The 20188-nt window shown below is 42.1% G+C and overlaps 1 protein-coding gene across 2 annotated transcripts in view; it reads right to left on the bottom strand.

The window, feature by feature from the left end:
• UFL1 (UFM1 specific ligase 1) overlaps window positions 1-19301 on the bottom strand; it is a 42697-nt gene extending 23396 nt beyond the window's left edge. For both annotated transcript variants that reach the window (XR_006176198.2, XM_008164865.3), the window contains exons 1-7: window positions 19132-19301; window positions 17948-18093; window positions 11096-11124; window positions 10242-10339; window positions 9589-9703; window positions 8088-8218; window positions 7314-7372 (exon numbers count right to left, since the gene is read on the bottom strand). Coding sequence is in view for 1 of the 2 variants with exons in the window: in XM_008164865.3 (XP_008163087.2) it covers window positions 7314-7372; window positions 8088-8218; window positions 9589-9703; window positions 10242-10339; window positions 11096-11124; window positions 17948-18093; window positions 19132-19208 (655 nt within the window). In the remaining variant the exon portion in view is untranslated. The remainder of the gene's footprint in view (window positions 1-7313; window positions 7373-8087; window positions 8219-9588; window positions 9704-10241; window positions 10340-11095; window positions 11125-17947; window positions 18094-19131) is intronic.
• Window positions 19302-20188: the final 887 nt, after the last annotated feature.

The raw sequence follows: 20188 nt of genomic DNA, 5'->3' as shown, positions 1-20188 counted from the left end.
TTTATGTCCCATAAGGTCTTATCCAAAGACCACTGATGTTAATGAGAGTTTTTCCATTGACTGAAATGGGCTTTCGATTAGGGCTATAGTGCTCAGAAGTGAGGGAACCTGATGCTTTCTATTAAGCTTTGTAAATTTATTACTCCTTAACTGAAACTATTTTACATTTCAAAATATAAGCATTCCTTATTATAAATAGCCTGATGTCATCTTAAGGTGAACAATGGCATGGCAATATTATAGGATCAAATATGTTTATTTTCTTAATACTTCAATATCTGCTGGAATAATTATTACATGGGGAATTAGTTAATAGCTTCTTTATACAACTTATTCACCAGACGTAGAAACATGAAAGAAATTTCTAAAGGATTTTTAATGAAAGAAGCCAGGAAATTTAAAATCATCAAGCTTTTAAAGTTTATATTACGACAGGTACTATATATAAATAAAATTTAACAAATTAAAATAGATATAATTAAGTATAATTAATTATGATATATAGTCATTTAGGGCTGTCAAGCTATTAAAAATAATTGCGATTAATCACACAATTAAAAAATCTCGATTAATCACAATGTTAAACATTAATAGAATACCATTTATTTATTTTTTGATGTTTTCTACATTTTAAAATATATTGATTTCAATTACAACACAGAATACAAAGCATACAGAACTCACTTTATATTTATTTTTGATTACAAGTATTTGCACAGTAAAAAAAACAAAAGAAATAGTATTTTTTAATTCACCTAATACAAGTATTGTAGTGCAATCTCTTTATCATGAAAGCAGAATTTACAAATATAGAATTATGTACCAAAAAACCTGCATTCAAAAATAAAACAAAGTAAAATTTTAGAGCTTGCAAGTCCACTCAGTCCTACTTCTTGTTCAGGAAATCACTCAGACAAACAAGTTTGTTTACATTTTCAGGAGATAATGCTGCCCACCTCTTGTTTACAATGTCACCTGAAAATGAGAACAGGCTTTCTCACGGCATTGTTGTAGCCGGCGCCGCAAGAAATTTACATGCCCGATGCACTAAAGGTTCATATGTCCCTTCATGCTTCAACTACCATTCCACAGGACATGCGTCCATGCTGACAATGGGTTCTGCTTGATAACCATCCAAAGCAGTGAGGACCAATGCATGTTCATTTTCATCATCTGAGTCAGATACCCCCAGCAGAAGGTTGATTTTCTTTTTTGGTGGTTTGGGTTCTGTAGTTTCCGCATCAGAGTGTTGCTCTTTTAAGACTTCTGAAAGCATGCTCCCTATCTCATCCCTCTGAGATTTTGGAAGGCCCTTCAGATTCTTAAACCTTGGGTTGAGTGCTGTAGCTAGCTTTAGAAATCTCACATTGGTACCTTCTTTGTGTTTTATCAAATCTGCAGTGAAAGTGTTCTTAAAATGAACAACATGTGCTGGGTCATCATTGGAGACTGCTATAACATGAAATATATGGCAGAATGCAGGTAAAACAGAACAGGGGACATACAATTCTCCCCCAAGGAGTTCAGTCCCAAATTTAGTTAATATATTATTTTTTTAATGAGTGTCATCAGCATGGAAGCATGTCCTCTGGAATGGTGGCCGAAGCATGAAGGGGCATATGAATGTTTAGCATATCTGGCATGTAAATACCTTGCAATGCCGGCTACAAAAGTGACAGACAAAGGCCTGTTCTTATTTACGTCACCAGAAAGTGAGAAGAGAGCAGCATTATCTCCTGTAAATATAAACAAACTTGTTTGTTTTAGCGATTGGCTGAACAAGAAGTAGGACTGAGTGGACTTGTAAGCTCTGAAGTTTTACTCTGTTTTGTTTTTGAGTGCAGTTATGTAACAAAAAAACCCTACATTTGTAAACTGCACTTTCATGATAAAGAGATTGCACTACAGCACTTGTATGAGGTGGACTGAAAAATACTATTTCTTTTGTTTATTATTTTTACAGTGCAAATATTTGTAATCAAAATACACACTTTGATTTCAATTACAACACAGAATACAAGATATATATGAAAATGTAGAAAAACATCCAAAATATTTAATAAATTTCAATTGGTATTCTATTGTTTAACAGTGCAATTAAAACTGCGATTAATTTTTTTGAGGTTAATCGCGTGAGTTAACTGAGATTAATCAATAGCCCTAATCATATTATATATCTAAAAAACTTTGATAAGGCCTATATTTATACTAATTTGGAAAATGTTTTCCAGCACTCAAACATTTGTGAAACTGAAATTATATTCAGAAAATGGACAAAATTAAAGAAAAAGCTTTTACTTTTAAAATTTACAAGAAATTATCGAAGTGAATAAAACGCTCTTTGACATTCATGAAAATGAGCCGAGAAACGGAGTACAGGAAGGAACATTGGAACGACATGAAGAACAAAAGCTGCTCACTGAACAAAGAGAGAAGCATCAACAAACTCGGTTAGCCCCAGTGTTGATCTGCAGGAGGCTGTCACAACCAAAATTCAAACTTTAGTAGCTAAAAGGACTTGCATAATAATGACTAAGCATTACATGAACAATTGCTGAAATCAATTTTAACTACATAATGAAATTGCATTGGACACAAATATTATTGCAACATAAGGTTTAACAGATTTTCCTGTTTAACTCTGCATAGCTGGACAATGCATTCCTGGACAGCATATATACATTGACTATGTTAAAACAGAGACTGTGGAGTTTAATTTGAATTTAAGATTTTAAATTTTTATTAATGTGCCTGCTTCAAGCCCTTTGGGTCAGTTGGTGGGCTAAAAAGCCACATAGATTTAGAGTGAATAATAGCTGAGTGGCTTCTTTAAGCAACTGAACTAAAGGTCTCTTCCAGTTATTGAAGTACACAGAATTTGTAAGATCACTTACATCGTTTTCCAATTATAAATGTTTCCCTCACTATGATAATCTAAACAGGATTTACCTGCCACAGTTCAGGGAAACTGCACCTGTATTCCCACACTATGCTCCACCGAAGGCACCTACTCTCAGGCTCCCAGCTCCTCAACCATCATCTTATGGGCAGAGACACATATCTCACTCCCTTCTGACTAAGGTGTTTCCAGGCTGCACAGTTCCCTGCCTATAATGTGAATTTCCCAGCAAGTCAGACTGCTTAAGCAGGCCTGCTTTGCTTTTCTCCACAGAGGCTACAACAGTGTAATTGCTCACAGTTTTTCCTAAATAAACACATTTATTCTTAAGGTGAATACATTACAAAGAAAACATACTAAAACAATAAAAGAACCTACACATACGCTAATACGTTTACCAGAGATCACCCTAACTCTAACAAGGACTCTGGTGCCAGTCAATCCTTCATACCCCATCAAGGGTGTTTTCTGTGATTACAAGTTTATAATCACGTTGGCTCAGAACCAGCACCCCCTTGAATCGGAGAGTCCTTCCTTTATACAGTTTGGGCCTCTGATCTTGTTCTCATGTTAAAAGCTAATTAATCAGCAGACAAAGGTCCCCTCCAAGCAAAGCTTCCAAAGGCTGAGTTGTTACATAACTGAAAGGAGTATATTTGCATACACCTGCCCCTAGACATTTCCTGGGAAACCCACAACTTTAAAAATTCATTCTTGTCTGGTACATTCTTTCAAATAGTCTTCTGAAGATCATAACACTTCCCAGGGTTTACATTAGTCATGTCTCCCCACCATAGACATTATATACATCCCACAATAATACATAAATATTTGCATTTTTAATACAATTAACTCCTAAATACTTCAATGTAATTCAAAAAGGTTTGTTCAGAATATTGCAGGACACTACCACATCTGTCACATCACCTACCTTTGAACTTTGCCCTTTGCCACCAATAAACTGCCTGGATTACCTAGGATAATTAGATAGTTCCAAAATGAATAGGTGGAGCCTAATTAGTTGCTCTTTTTGCTTGCCTAGAGGAGAGTGTCTCCTACAGTCTGACTGTTATAGAAGACACAACCCTCTGTGGGAGGCTCTCAAAAAGGACACAACCGAATAAACTAATTAAACTAAACATTGTTTATTGTTTTTCTTAATTTCTTTATAAACTAATTATATAACTGAGTTCTCTTGCTGTATAGTTTATGACATCCTTATTACTCATGGACAAATTCTGTGCCACCACGCAATGCAGAATTATGTGCAGAATTTCATTTTCTCGCAGAACTGGTGCTGCAGAGCTGCTGGCAAGCACTAGGGGCCACTAGACCCAGCAGAGCCCTACTCTGCAGCTCACATATACAGGAACCTGCTGGGGAAGGGGAGGGGGAAGAGTTCCAGGCACCTTCAGTTCCCAGCACATCGTGAAAGAAGGAGGCAGTGTGCAAGAAACACCATACAAGCCTGGGACCCAGCATCAGGCTCTCTCTCTCTCTCTCTCTCGATCTCTGGGTTCTGGAGGCAAGGGGGTGTAGACGTCTGGGCTAGGGGGGCACCCCACAGCAGGGCACTGGGGGATAGCGGATGCAGGAAAATGGGGTAGGGAGGCACTCCACAGCTGTAGTGTTGGGGGTTGCCCCGCAGCTGGGCTCTGGGGGGCCCCGGCTGGGCTCGGGGGGTTAGGAGGTGCGGGTGTCTGGGCTAAGGGGGGCGCCCTATGGCTGGGGTCTGGTGGGGAGGGGGTGTGGATGTCTGAGACCAAAGAGGCAAAGTTTTCCCCCAAGATGTGCTTAGTTGACACGTTTGGGGAGGAGGGATAGCTCAGTGGTTTGAGCATTGGCCTGCTAAACCCAGGGTTGTGAGTTCAATCCTTGAGGGGGCCATTTAGGGATCTGGGGCAAATATCTGTCTAGGGATTGGTCCTGCTTTGAGCAGGAGGTTGGACTAGATGACCTCCTGAGGTCCCTTCCAACCCTAATAGTCTATGATTCTATGTGTGACACACCCATACTTTTGTTGGGAACCTCAGTCTAACAGAGAAACAGGAATTGGATTGTCCTAGGAGTTTCTTTAACTCTCTACTCCTGGGGGAAAGCTTTTGTTGTCTGTGTTGTTACTGACATACTTGCTGACAAGTATTTTGAAATAAATTACTAAAATAATTGAAACTGGTGTAATTATATTGTGTTATTTTGACAAATAAAATATGCAGAATTTTAAAATATTGTGTACAGAATTTTTAGGCACAGAATTCCCCCAGAAATACCTTATGCGTGATAAGAATCCTCATGTGGCAACACTGTTTGTCAAATTTTTGAATTATGTCACAAGAAACAATGATTAATTCAGCTTATCTTTCTTTCTCAGTCTAGACAGAAGCCTTAGCAATTTTGGGATAAAATTACTTGGGCTCAGTACCCTAATTCTTGCATTAAGATACCACTTTGATCTCCACACAGGTATGAAGACAAAGTCCCTGCTTCAAACCTGCAAAGGGAACTACGCAGGTCGAGCTCTGGGCCTACAGGTTCTCATTGCAGAACTGGGGCCTAAAAAGACAGCATTCAAAGTAAAAGGAAATGGAAGGCAATGAACAAGTAGAATAACTAAATCAAGTTAAGCTCATGCCTTTCTAATGCTATTTATAAACACCCCCCCCCCCCATTTTTTTAGTACATTTAGTGTTTATCACTAGAATTAGAGCTGCTCGTTTTCTGTTGTGGCTGGGCTAATGTTATTTGGCTTATTTGAGGAAAGAGGGTGGAGGAATCCTGGGGTCAGGGTCAGCGAGAGGATTGTAGGCATAAGGGAATTAGACTCAGATGTCAGTGGGAGAGCCTAAAGGGGCAGTTAGCCATGTAGAATGAAAGAAGAAAGGGAAGACAAGAACATTAACAGAACAAAGTCATGTGAGGCCCTGAAGGCAAACAAAAGGAGATTAACTTTATAATTATAATTAATGGAGATATCCTATCTCCTAAAACTGGAAGGGACCTTGAAAGGTCATTGAGTCCAGCCCCCTGCCTTCACTAGCAGGACCAAGTACTGATTTTGCCCTAGATCCCTAAGTGGCCCCCTCAAGGACTGAACTCACAACCCTGGGTTTAGCAGGCCAATGCTCAAACCACTGAGCTATCCCTCCCCCCCCTTTTATATAAGAAGAGATGAGAAGCCCACAAATGAAGATAGCAGGATGTGGTCAGTCCACAGACAAGACAGATGATCTTTGAGGGAGCATTTTGTATAGAATAGAGGAGACATGAGAGCTGGATAGTCCAAGTGTTGCAATAGTTGAGGTGAGATCAAATCAAGGACTACAAAAGGAAATCTTCATGGATTGTAATTTTGTGAGGCTCTTTTTTAAATAAAAGAAAAAACAAACAAACAAGAGTGCGATTTATCTCCCTGCTTATTTAGGGTTACCATATTTTGTGCCTCCAAAAGGAGGACACTCCACGGGGCCCTGCCCCCGCCCCCAGCCCCGCCCCCACCCCAACTCCGCCCCTTCCCCAAAGTCTCCGCCCCCTCCCCTGCTTCCCGCGAACATTTGATTCGCAAGAAGCCTGAAGCAGGTAAGGGGGGCTGTGGGGGGAGGAGGCGCGGCCCAGGCTGGCCCCCCCGGCGTTTCCAGCCTGGGTCGGCTCGGGCCCTGGGGTGCCGGCCCTGGGCCCGGCCCCCGGCCGACCACCCCCGGCCCACCCAGCACCGCCGGCCCCCGGCGGCCCGGCGCACCCCCCGGCCGCCCAGCACCGCCGGCCCCCGGCAGCCCGGCGCACCCCCCGGCCGCCCAGCACCGCCGGTCCCCGGCCGCCCAGCACCGCCGGTCCCCGGCGCACCCCCGGCCGCCCAGCACCGGCGGCCCCCGGCCCCGAGCCAGCCCCCGGCCCAGCGGCGCCGGATTTTCCCGGACATGTTCGGCTTTTTGGGATTTTCCCCCAGACGGGGATTTGAGTCCCAAAAAGCCGGACATGTCCGGGAAAATCCGGACGTATGGTAACCCTAGCTTATTAAGACCTCTAGTTGTGACCATAACAAAAGCTCTGCCTCAGCTATCGCAAAATAAAGTCAATAAATAAAAATCCTGTGCAGTTAATGTCATTCAGCTATGTGAAATCTGTCCCTTTTGTGTGCTCCATTGATAAAAATACCAGTAGCTGAGTGCACATAATGAAATAGAAGACAAAAATGAATATTGCACTTCTTGCATCATTCCACTCCCTTAGAGGTATTCCATCAATGAGCTTTCATTGCTGTAGATATAGAGACACTTCTTATTACTCATTAAACTGGAAAGGAGACCAATTGCTATTTATTGCAAAAACAATACTAAATCTATAAGGTTTATTTGAAATGATTAATTCCAACAATTAAGAATCTAAATACACGAAACAAAATCTGAAAGAAACTCACAGTAAAGCAGTTGTTCCTGAAATCCATACCGGGTGATCAAGTTAGTTACAGGAGTAGGCCTATAAAGAATAAAAAGAATAAACATGAAACAGGCCTAGAGACTCTCAAATTGAAGTAGAATCTACAAACAAGACAAGTACCTCTGGACTTTTCCCTCAAGAAAGGTATTTTCTGCAAAACTGATCAAGTGTTTTAGCCAGACTGTTACTGCCAGGTTGTTTAATTTATGAAATTTATAAATTCATACTGGTTTAAAACTGTATTACTACTACTGTAAATATCATATATACACACACAAACTTCTGCTAACTAAGTTCCTGCTCAAGATAGAGCATTAAGACGGCTATTGAACTGATACCCAAATTTCTGAAAAATGAAGTGTGGTTGCTGGGTATCAATCTGTAATTATGTCAATGAGGGGGACACTTTCCAGAAAATTAAGAATTCACAGTGAATTCATGACCAGTTTTAGCCAGTTTTTCAAAATATTTTCCCATTGTAATTTAGCTCATTTTAGCTAACTAGTTTTCCCTTTTCTAGGAATAAGGCTTTCCTGCTGCTCAAGTAACTTCGTATATCTGCAGAGGACTGGGCTCACATTACATGTTGCGCCAAAAAAGTACACAATTCTCTCTCACAGTAAAATGAATTGTAATTGAAAAGATCTCCTACATATGCCTTTATTTTCTTTTTTGTATATTACAAATAAATCTGTATGCATAAAGAATGCTGTAAAACACATTTCTACATACAGATATTTGTGTCAGGGCTTACCTAGTAATGGCACTGAACAGACCACGAATGCGTGCCCGATGCCGAGCTACAAATGCCTCTGTAAAAATCACTCCTTTGTTGTCCTGATCTATCTGGCCATGGATAATCCTACCCAGACGGGGGGACAACGTCTGTGAACAGAAGTTATGATAAATGCTGGTACAACAGTTTACAGTTACACAGCAAAGAAGAAAATATATTTAAGCTGTAGATTAGAAAGTTAATTTGTCTAAATAATCAATGTATTGAGAAATAAGAATGCATTTTAAATGGTAATTGTTACTGGAGAATATTGAGAAGATACTATAAAAAACACACAGATTGTGTGTGTGAGGTCGTGTTATTTTGACCCAACTGCAATCGCCAGGTTAAAGTAGCTTTCTTAATAATACATACAATGACCTGAATTATGTAATGACTATTCCCTCTCCCACACATATTACAATCTTTACAGGTGAATGAAGAACGAACACATTGTGAAAGAAACCCATCTGGTCTTGGATTTCTGGGGCTGCACATTCATGTTAAATCTTTTGTGTCTGTGACAAAGGAAGTCCCTGACCCACTCTGAGATGTCAGAGTAGAAATTAACAGCAAGAAATTAAAAATAAAATAAAAAAACCCCACACAAAAGGAAAAAGATTGGAATCGGCGTTCAAATTAGTAACTTAAAACATTTAGATTATCTGGGACAAAAAAAGAAACTGCATGTGTATATATTCCGGACAATGTGTTTAGAAGATGACTAAAGCCAGAAGGGACTTTTGTGATCATCTAGTTTGAATACCTGCATAATGCAGGCCATAGGACTTCCCTTTCAATGAGGCCTTTGAAAAAAAACTTCTCATTGAAAGGGAAGTTCTATGGCCTGTTTTGGAAAAACATTCATTCTTAATTTAAAAATTTCCAGTGATAGAGGATCTCCTGCACAACCCTTGGTAAGTTGTTCCAATGCTGAATTACTCTTACAGTTAAAAATGTGGATCTTAATATATAGTCTAAATTTGTCTAGTTTCAACTTCCAGCCCATGGATATTGTTATACTTTTCTCCTCTAGATTGAAGAGCACTCCTATTATCAAATTCCTGTTCCCCAGGTAGGTACTTATAGATTGTGATCAAGTTCAGCCCTGAACCTTCTCTTTGATAAGCTAACTAGACTGAGCCCTTAAGTCTTTCACCCAAAGGCAGTTTTTCAAATCCTTTGATCACACTTTAAAGTATGTTCATTCCTTTTTCCTAAAGGATCACAATGGCTGAGAGGAAACCTAGCTCAGTTCAGATACTGGAATACTGTACTGGAAAATTTTAATCTAAATCAGTTCATAGCCACTAAAATGCAAACCAGAGAGATTTAATACTGACCTGCTTAGGACACTACCCAAGACTTCATATAACTATCATCTTTGTTTCCTGGATAATAAAGTTGCTATAAGAGAGAACTATTTCTTCAAATCAGAATTCAACATTTCTATATGAAAGGGTAGATAACATGCAGTAACCTGTATCAAGAAGTCTCCTGGAAGGTCGTATGCCTTGCAGAGTTCAGATATTGTCACCTGACCAGTTTCCTGTAGTTTATCGTTTATTTCTTCTGCTAATTGGTCTAGGTAACTCCTTATGTAAAACCAGAAAGAAAAGACATTAGTGTGACGTTCCCAATTCAACTTGCATCTTTTTAAGTATAGTTATCCTGTCTCATTATTAATTTATTTGTTCAGAGTAAACATTTTTCCAGCGTATGCATAAATACACTGGAACTTACTGTAAAATAGAAATAGATGGGCTGTGAGAATTCATCTTGCTCAGTACAACTATTACACGGAAAAAGTCGTATTTTTAAAATTCTGCTAACCAACCCACTAGTCTGCAACCTGTTCCTTTATTTCCTTATATGGAACAAGAAGAAATAACTTCACAACCCCCTCATAAAAACACACACATTTTTTCCTTTCAAAGGGACCTGAACATGGATTTTTATGGGAGACGAGGGTGCTCAGCACGTCACTGGTTCTGGTCCATGAAAGTCTATTCTCTGCCTCAAGAATAAGCTCTGAAGCATAATTAATAATAGAAGACTATAGTTATACTGCACCTATAACATCTAAAGTCATATCTCTGGACCACTGTATACATTTCTCCTGAAGATACTCACTCATTTATAAACTGTCCCAGCACCAGCTGAATAGTTCTGTCTGATTTAACAATGTCATTAGCTCGGCTTTCAATATGGACCAGGTCTACATTTATTATCTGGAAAAAAATAAATCCATCAGTCCCTTAAATTCAAATTAATTTTCAGACATTAAGACACTATACTTTAAAAAGGATATCTGCTTTTTATTTACTCTATCGTATTTATGTGCAAGTAAGTCTGGGGCTTGGAACAGAAGCATTTGTGCTTTTAAAAAAATCTCTTGCAATTACCACTAGGTTAAAGGGTCCAAGAAAATTAGGATTTTTGTAAAGCTCTGAACAGAAACACTCATTGTCTTATAGAAAGTTTTCTGATTTCAAGCAATTTTGCTCAAGACAGAAGGAAAAATTAGTCACAGAAGATTACTGGGGGATAGAGGTTAGTGGAAACAAGAGATTAATGAAGGAAGAGAGAGGACCCATGCAAAATTTATTATATTTCACTGTATGACACCATCACTCTAAATTTTAGCAAAGGCAGACATTTCTTATCCACCTGTACTTCTCAATTTAAGAAAGCAGAGATATTCAAATCATCAAGAAAGCCCTGCTTCTTTTTTTAGGGGTAATTTTAAAGAGTGTCACAGTACTACAGAGTATAGTAATATTTATCTCAAAATCAGAGTAAGCATGAATACCACATTTGTGAAGTGATACACAAATGGACAAAGTAGTCAAAGTTAGTGAGAAGTGCCACCAATTTTTCAACTGCTGCTATACAGCACTTCAACATCAGCACTTACTTAGAGACTGACTGATAGAGTATAAATGGAGAAACAAAGTATATGCATTTTTTTAATAACAAAAAATTACCTGTTGTAAGTCAACAATGTTTACTCGACCTTTGAAAAAATACAAATATAATTTAAGTATTTAGTACATCAAATAGCTTTGAACAGGTTTATAATGCAGCACAGCCAATCAAGTATGAACTTTATTTCATTATTTTTTTAGTGATCACAAGGAGTGTGATTGACAGCATTTTAAGCTGAAATCTGTTTAATCAGAGGAAAATATCCACACAATGGCAGCCACAGTGCAAGATTCCCCATGACACCCTACCCTATGTGCCTAAAGACAACGTTAACACAGTTTCTCTAAAGGTAGAAGAATTGTTGAGACTCTTCCCCCTTTACCTCTGTGCTGAAACTGTCAAGTTATGATGCCAACAAAACATGAAGAAGTGGTTACTCACCCTGTGCAGTAACTGTGGTTCTTCAAGATGTGTCCTGTCCCCCTAAGGGTGCTCCACTCTAGGTGCACTTGCACTCCCTGCGCTTTTGATAGGAGATTGCTCATAGCAATGTCCATTAGGCCTGCACTTGCGTGTTACTCAGCCTCGTGCCCCACGCTGTTGCTATATAGCATTGCACAGGCTAACCTCCACGAAGCCCCATGACAGAAGGAAAGGAGAGCGGGTAGTGGAGAACACATGGGAACACACACCTCAAAGAACCACAGTTACTGCACAGGGTGAATGACCATTTCTTCTTCAAGTAGTGTCCCCATGAATGCCCCACTCTAGCTGACTACCAAGCAGTTCCCCTTTAAGGAGGAGAGAGCTTCAGAGTCCAGTTCAGTATGGAAGAAAGTACAGCTGAGCCAAACATGGTATCAGAAGCAGTGTCATGAATTATTACAGCAAATGTATGGATAGAAGTCCAAGTTGTGCCTTTACATACTACAATGATAGGAGTGATAGGATCATCACTGCAAGTGTCACCATTCTGAATTTTTGTGCCTTCACAAATGTGTTGAGGAGTCTTAAATCTAGGATGGGTCTCCAACCATCATTTTTTTTTATTGGAACCAGGAAATACCTGGAATAAAACCCCTTCCCTCTGAACTGTGTGGAACTTGATTCTATAGTACACAGGTGTAGAAAAGAGTCTATTTCCTGCCATAGCAGGTTCTCGTGGGAGGAGTCCCTGAAGAGGGAAGGAGGATTGGTGAGTGGAAGAGAATTGAAGTGGATAGAGTACCCTGTGTAAATGATCTCTAAAACCCATTTGTCCGTCGTTATGGTGAAGGCAGTTGCTGAATGGAGGAAGGCATGTGAAGCATTACAGCTGGTAAGAAAGAGGATGGCAGCTCAGGACCCCAACCTTCCCATCAAAATTGATCCTTTGAAGAGCAAAGTTGTGAAGTTGAAGGCTGGGAGATGAGTAGTTTCCTCCTCTGAAACCTCTGCCTCTTGTGGTGAGGTTTGTATGGCCTCTGCTAACTCAGAAACTGCACAGGATGGGAATCTGTGCTTTCTGGGACCTACTAAATTTTCTCTTCAGAATACGTGTGTAGCTCCCCAGAGTTTGTAAAGTGGCTCTTCAAACTTTTAATGTATGCAGGGATTCATCTGTATTGCCAGCAAACAACTTAGTGCCATCAAAAGGCAGGTCCTCTATCATATTCTGGACCTGCTTTGGGAAGTCAGGAGGCCCTCTTCATAACTATTGCTGTAGAAATAGAATAAGTAGTAGCATTGGCAGCATTGAGAGAAGCCTGCAGAGATATCCTGTGAGGAGTTGGTTTTCTGCAATAAGTGACTTGAACTGCTCTCTGTGTTCTGTCGGCTGATGGTCAATAAAGGAGTTTAGCTTGGTATAATTTGTGCAGTTGTACTTCACCAGTAAGGCCAGATAGTTGGCGATTCTAAACTGTAAAGTAGTTGAATCAGATTTTGATGCTTATGATTTTTATCATAGAGTGTAGATTTAGTGTAGTTCTGCCTACCATGTTTGTTAACTGCCTCAACCACCAAGGATTTAAGAGATGGGTGAGAAAATAAAAATTATGACCCTTAGAGCAGGGATCGGCAACCTTTGGCACGCGGCCTGCCAGGGTAAACGGCCTGCTAGGGTAAGCACCCTGGTGGGCCGGGCCGGTTTGTTTACCTGCCGCGTCCGCAGGTTTGGCCGATCACAGCTCCCACTGGCCACGGTTCGTCGCTCCAGGCCAATGGGGGCTACGGGAAGCAGTGCGGGCTGAGGGATGTGCCGGCCGCTGCTTCCTGCAGCCCTCATTGTCCTGGAGCGGCGAATTGCGGCCAGTGGGAGCCGCGATCGGCTGAGCCTGCAGACGCAGCAGGTAAATAAACTGGCCCGGCCCGCCAGGGTGCTTATCCTGGCGGGCCGCATGCCAAAGGTTGCCGATCCCTGCCTTAGAGGGAAATATTTTTTGGCTGTCCTTTTGCATGTGTGAGAAATTGAGGCCAGAGTATGCCAGATGACCTTTGCAGGATCCAGGAGTGCCTTGTTGACTGGCAGGGCAATGCGGGCAGAAGAGGCTATATGGAGGATGTCAAACAGCTTCTGATGCAGTTCTTCAATGCAGTGACTCTCAACCTTTCCAGATTACTTTGAGGAGTCTGATTGGTCTTGTGTACCCCCAAGTTTCACCTCACTGAAAAAATAATTGCTCACAAATCCAGACAAAAATACAAAAGTATCACAGCACACAATTCCTGGAAGATTGCTTAGTTTCTTATTCTTACCATATAATTATAAAATAAATCAATTGGAATATAAATATTGTACTTACATTTCAGCGTACAGTATACAGAGTAGAATAAACAAGTCATTCTCTGTATGAAATTTTAGTTTGCACTGATTTTGCTAGTGCTTTTTATGCAGCCTCTTGTAAAAATAGGCAAATCTCTAGATGAGTTGATGTACACCCTGGAAGATCTCTGTTTACCCCCAGGAGTACACGTATCACTGGTTGAGAACTACTGCTTCAATCTTCTCAAGAGGGATCTGTAAAGAATCCACGATGCTCTTGGTGAGATCCTGAAATTGCTTAAGATCGCCAGCCAGGGATGGTGGAGGTGGCATGACAGCTTCATCCAGGGGTTCCAGTATGGCCAAGAGGATGGCACATATGGCACGGATGGTGGAATCCATAGGTGCTCATCCCAGCGGGATGGTAGCTGTGGACATCTGTCATGAGTGAGTGCAGGCTCCTTAGGAAAAGGCTCCCATAGGGGCGGAGTGGAGAGCCTTGAACAGATATTTGGGAGGTTGAGGCAAAATCTTCCTCAGAATCCTTCTCCTCTAAGTCACTTGGTAATGGTGAGAGAGCAGAAGGAGCTTGAGGTATCACCATCAGTATCGGGCAGGTGTCCGGAGATCTGGAAGTTCTTGGTGCCAAAAAGATACAGGTGTTGAACAATGGTGAATCAAGAGTCTAGAATGAAGTCTGAGGTCTTGGAGAAACCAGATATCTTACAGTACTGACAGTATTGTTGGTATCGTGTCCAGGGCTTGTGCTGAAGTAACAGTAGCGATGGTAAGGTGAGTATCAAACGCTCCAGGCAGAATCCAGACAGAGCCCAACCAAACTTTTCCAGTACCATGGTAGAGCTCTTCTTGCCGCTGCGGTCTCTTGTTAGTATCAAAGGTCTCTCAGAACCCAATATTTTAGGGGTTCTTCACTTAGCGGAGCTCTCGGTACTTGAGAAATCAGCAGCCTCAGGGATACCATGTCTGAGACCGATGGGATCCGAGGGAGCTGATATATTTGATTTCTTTGATGTAGGTTCCCTACCTGGAGAACTTGGAGCACGGTCACTGGAAGACTTATGAGAAGAATCTTGGGTCTTCCTCTTAGATGCCCTTGAGTGCGGTTCAGAGGCAGCTGACTTATTTGGAAACTGGTGTATGCAAGAGGGGGAGGGTGAAGAGCTCTTGATCTGTGTCAGAGCCCAGACGCAGCAAGTTCTCCATCTTAAGGAGTCAAAGTTTATCTCCCTGTTCTTTCTGGCTCTAGATTTTAACACCAGACAGAAGTTGCACTTTTGGGAAATATGACATTCCCTAAGGCAATGGATGCAGCGGGAGTGTCCATCACTCACTGGGATTGCTTCCCAGTATGACAGGCAACGCCTGAATCCGGGAGAACCAAGCATACCTTTGGAAAGGGCAAAAATCCTCAGGGGTGGGGGGATGATCTAAAAGCTATATATATAACTTTTAAAAAAAAACACAACTAACTAATTACTTTAATACACTAAGTACAAAAGCTAAGAGAACACAGTTGAGCCAAAACCTATAGTGCTGGAACAATTTGTATAATGGGGGTGGCTGAGAGCCATTGAATCAAACTATCAGGGGGTAGCCGTGTTAGTCTGTATCCACAACAAGGAGTCCGGTGGCACCTTAAAGACTAAGGGATTTATTTTGGCATAAGCTTTCGTGGGTAAAAAACCCACTTCTTCAAATGTCAGCATCAAACTGTAAACCCTGTATATAGTGGAAACCACTTCAGACCACTAGCACCCCTAGTTCCAGCACCTATGGCCAAAACTCAACTTCGTCGTAAGCCATGACAGTTGAGAAGGGACTGAGAAGGGTTAGCCCGCACTGTGCCATATAGCAACGGGATGGAGCACAAGGCTGAGTAACACGTATGCACAGGCCAAACGGACACTGCTGAAGAAATCTCTAGTCAAAGGCGCAGGGGATGCAAGTGCACCTAGAGTGGAGCACCTATAGGGACACTACTAGAAGAGGAACACCAGTCTACTAGACATGGAACTGAAACCACCAATCCTTTCCACATGTGCCAGAAAACTGCTATCAAATGGTAACAACTTTGAACTTTTGCCAAGCTGACAAGGTAATCTTCGGAAAAATCAGCTATAGTGCATGAATGTGGCAGGTGTGTGAACTCATTTTCCAAACCATATGATTATATGAACTTCACACAAGGGGGAAAGACTTCAGATTAACTAGAGGTACCATATGCTTTCTCCACATTCTAATTTAGGCCATGTCTACACTAGGAATGTTTATCCAACACAGCAGGGATCGGCAACCTTTGGCACGTGGCCCACCAGGGTAAGCACCCTGGTGGGCCGGGCCGGTTTGTTTACCTGCCGCATCCGCAGGTTCGGCCGATCACAGCTCCCGCTGGCCGTGGTTCCCGCTCCAGGCCAATGTGGGCTGTGGGAAGTGGCGGACAGCACATCCCTCGGCCCGCGCTAGTCGGCGCTGCAATCAGCCGAACCTGCAGACGCGGCAGGTAAACAAACCAGCCCAGTCCGCCAGGGTACTTACCCTGGCAGGCCGCGTGCCAAAGGTTGCCGATCCCTGCAATACAGTATACTGTATCAGCACCTAGGGTGGACGCAGCTATACTGGGAAAAGAGAGCTTCGTATTAGAATAGTAAAATGACTCTACACAGGTAAAACAAGCTATATTGTTTAAAAGTGTAGTTTTACTGGTATAACTGTGTCTGCATTAGGGGCTTATGTTGACACAGCTGTTGGGCAGGGATCATACCTCTTCACACCTCTGACTGATAGAGTTATGCTTGTAGAAATCTGTAGGCTAAACTACCCATTTGCTATAGACAAATGGGTAGTTTAAGCCATATATGCTCCCTGTGCATCTAAACCACACCTAATACAGCAAAGCTTTTACTACTGTTCATTCTGTGATATCATATAGACATGGAAGAATGGGCTGGATCTTATTCTATATTTCTACATCAACAAAATTGATTCTAAATTCTGATTGAGACATTTTTATTGCTAGTGATGATGTAAGAGGCAGAAACAAATATGATTTTCAGATTCTGAGTCAAGGTTGCAGGCCCTGTTCTCAGACCTCATCTATTTTAGAAAATTTAGAAAATTTAGAAAATTTGCACTGATGAAACTAAGTCAATTTAACATCAAATCTAGTTACACCAGTCCAATAGAGATGTTCTTAAATTGGTTTAAATTACAATTCCTATGGCTGTAATGCATCTATATTAGAGGTTTTCACTGGCGTAATTATATTGGTTTTAAATTGATAGTTATATTATTGTAAGTTTTCTAACAGATACACACACCTTTCAAAAATAATCTACTTGTGAAGTGAGTATTTGAGAAATCAAACCTCATCATGGAACGTTTTAGATCCACTTTTCTGATTATAACTGCACATACATTTATTCCTCCACAGAGGAAAATGATTGGTTAGTTGAGTGATTTGCTTGATTCAACAACCTTCTTTAACTTGTCTTTGAAAACTGTCTAAATATACCAATCATGTTTAGATAATTTCTGACCATCAAATAACAATGTTCAGTACAAAACAAAACCACTCATATACACATGCAAATGCTTATTTTGTACTACAAGATCAGGCCTTAAGTGCCCACAAAAGTACAATGAATTTTTTCAGTCTTACTCACACTTTTAATATGATAGTGATGGAGTCATTAACAATCATTAAACACAGCACTACATTTACTGAATTTATAAAAATCTATTTTAATTTACAATACATACAAGATATGAATAATATTAATGCCCATAAGATATCAAAGCACATATTTTGGCTTACAGCGTGTATGTGTGTATATATATATATATATATAAAAATAATAATATTAGCAATATATTAAGGGCGCTAAAAGATTTCTTTTTGTGCGTTGTAACATCCCTGTCCTATATTCTTGATACTACAAAATAAGGTAACATTGACAATTCTGGTTCACAACCAGCCAGTGGCCGGAGTTTGGAAGGGAGACAATCCTCAATGAAGCAACAGGGAAATGCAAATTTAAGTAATATTAAGTTTATTGAAGGACAAAGGCAATCTTTGAATCCCCGAATTATTTTCTATGATCTTGCTATTAATTTAACTGAAGTGAAGAAAAACAAATGTAACTCTTACCACCACAAACATGAAGCTCATCCTGTATTTCTCGGCTAATCTGTGCTGGAGTGATATACTCCTTTCCATCAAGCGTGTGCACTACATCCAGCTGCTTTTCAGCAATCAGCTTAGCAACAATCTCTATGCAGTTACGTTCAGACAGCCTGTGGACGTTATAAAGAGTAACCAAGTCATTTTAAATTAGAACTTCTACTTTTGGGATAAATAACTGAAGCTTTTCAAATTTTACAAACTGAACGATTATTTTGCTATTCTCTGCACACAACTTTCAGTATGTCAATTTCATACAAAATCCTAATTCTCTTTTCATTTTAAAAACATGGTCTTAGTACCTGCAAATGCTCCTAGAAATGATTAACTTTATTCATGTGAGTAGTATCAATGAAGTCAGTTTCCTTGCTCTCATGGATAGTCAATGTTTCAATGAGACCGCTCACATCAGCAAAGTTAAGCTCTTTGTCAACTTTGCAGGATGAGGCCCTATGATTGTAATTTGTTACTTTGGAGTTTGATTTTGAAATTAGTTAAAACAATTAAGCAAATGACTGCCCCCACTTATACAAATTCAAGACAGATAAAGACAAAGCACTACCAAAAGATTAAATATTTAGCTGATCTGCTGATGTGGAAAAATAGGAGGCTGGAACTGAGAAGGGCGCTATCAGTTTGAAATCCCATCAACTTTAAAATGTGAGTTGTTAGTTTCACTTGCCCATTTCTGTAGGGCATAACCGCTTTCCTATTTCAAAAATGGGTTTTCTCCCGTGAGGTGCCAGACCCAAACAAACACTGGCTGACTCTGCAGTGACAGCGCAGGACGCACTGGGCACGGAGCAAGGAAAGTATTTTCTACTCCAATTTCAGCCACAGTAACCCTTGTTATGATCCGGGCTGCGGTGTGCTCGACACTTCACCGCCCCCAGTGCAGGGCGCTGCATACTGCCCGCCCCACACCCCACTGGGCGGAGTGCTTCTCCTCCCCCCCGCCACCCCTGAGTCCTGGGCACCGGACCTCCCCACAACCGTCAAACACGCAGTGCCCGGCGCTGTCCATCCCCCCCCCCAGCGCTTGGGCTCGGGAGTTCCGCGGGCCGAGTCCGGGGGGGGGGGACGCGCGCGTAGCTGGGCTCCTCCTCTCGGTCGCCAGGACTCGGCGGGGGGGGGTACCCCAGTCCCTTCACCTCTGCGCCGCCTCGGCGAACTGCGCCCGCTGGAAGTCGGCAGCCAGTCTGCGGATCTCCTCCCAGGCGGCCGCCATCGCTGCCCCCTCCGCAGCCACACGTCAGCCTAGCCGCCAGGCTACGGACCGCGCGCAGGGACATACCGCTGCGGCGCGTTCGCCACCCCACAGCGCCCCCTAGAGGGGGGAAGCAGTAGCGCAGGGAAAGCGGCTCCGCTCCCCGCCCCGAGTGGGAGGCGGGCTCCCCTGCGCCCGCCCAGCCCTGGGCTTGCGGGGCTTCGATCCCGCGTGGAGCTGAAACGGGGCAGGAGCCTTGTTAAAGATCTGCCCCCACGAAACCCTCCAGCCCTCAGCCCCGGGCCGGCTCCTTTCCAGCCTGCCTGGGGCAAGTCATGGCACCAGGTGGGAGCCTCCGCCCGGCTGCCAGCTGCAGACCTGCCACGGACGTCGGTACCTGCAGGCTGGCGCCCATCCGGCACGGGTGACACTTGTCACAGGAACGTGACAGTGGCAAGGAAACGCCGCTTGGGGGGAAGGTTTCTCAGGTGCAGGATGGAATAAACTGGAGTCATCCAGGAATAGCTAAATTCACACCCCCACCTTAATCCGAATTACCTTTCAAGTGTAGACAAACTTTACCTAGCCTATTTAAACAAACCACTTTTCCCCCAGTCTAGAAAAAGCCTTGGCTCAGGTTGAGTGATTGGGATTTGCTCCCTTGTTCGGCTTGAGCGGAGAGAGCAGCAGTCTGGGTTCAGTCGAAGAGTACTCTCCCTTCAGAGCATGGTGATGAGAGACTGGGCTGTGTGTTTGCATTTAGAAATTGACCAGCAGAACTGCCCCTTGTATCTGGAATAAAAGTATGCATTGGTGCTGTGGCCCTTTTGGTCCCAGGATATTAGAGAGACAAAGTGGGTGAAGTATTATCATTTATTGGACCAACTTCTGTTGGTGAGAGAGGCAAGCTTTTGAACCTACACAGAACTCTTCTTTGGGTATGGGAAAGTGACTTGCTTCAGTATAGCTTGTGTCCCTATAGCTCTGCTGGTCAATTTCCC

Source organism: Chrysemys picta, chromosome 3, assembly GCF_011386835.1.
Source record: "Chrysemys picta bellii isolate R12L10 chromosome 3, ASM1138683v2, whole genome shotgun sequence".
In the NCBI taxonomy this organism is placed as follows: Eukaryota; Metazoa; Chordata; order Testudines; family Emydidae; genus Chrysemys; species Chrysemys picta.
Note: the sequence above shows the minus strand (reverse complement) of the source record. Positions and strands in the feature narration are given on the sequence as shown.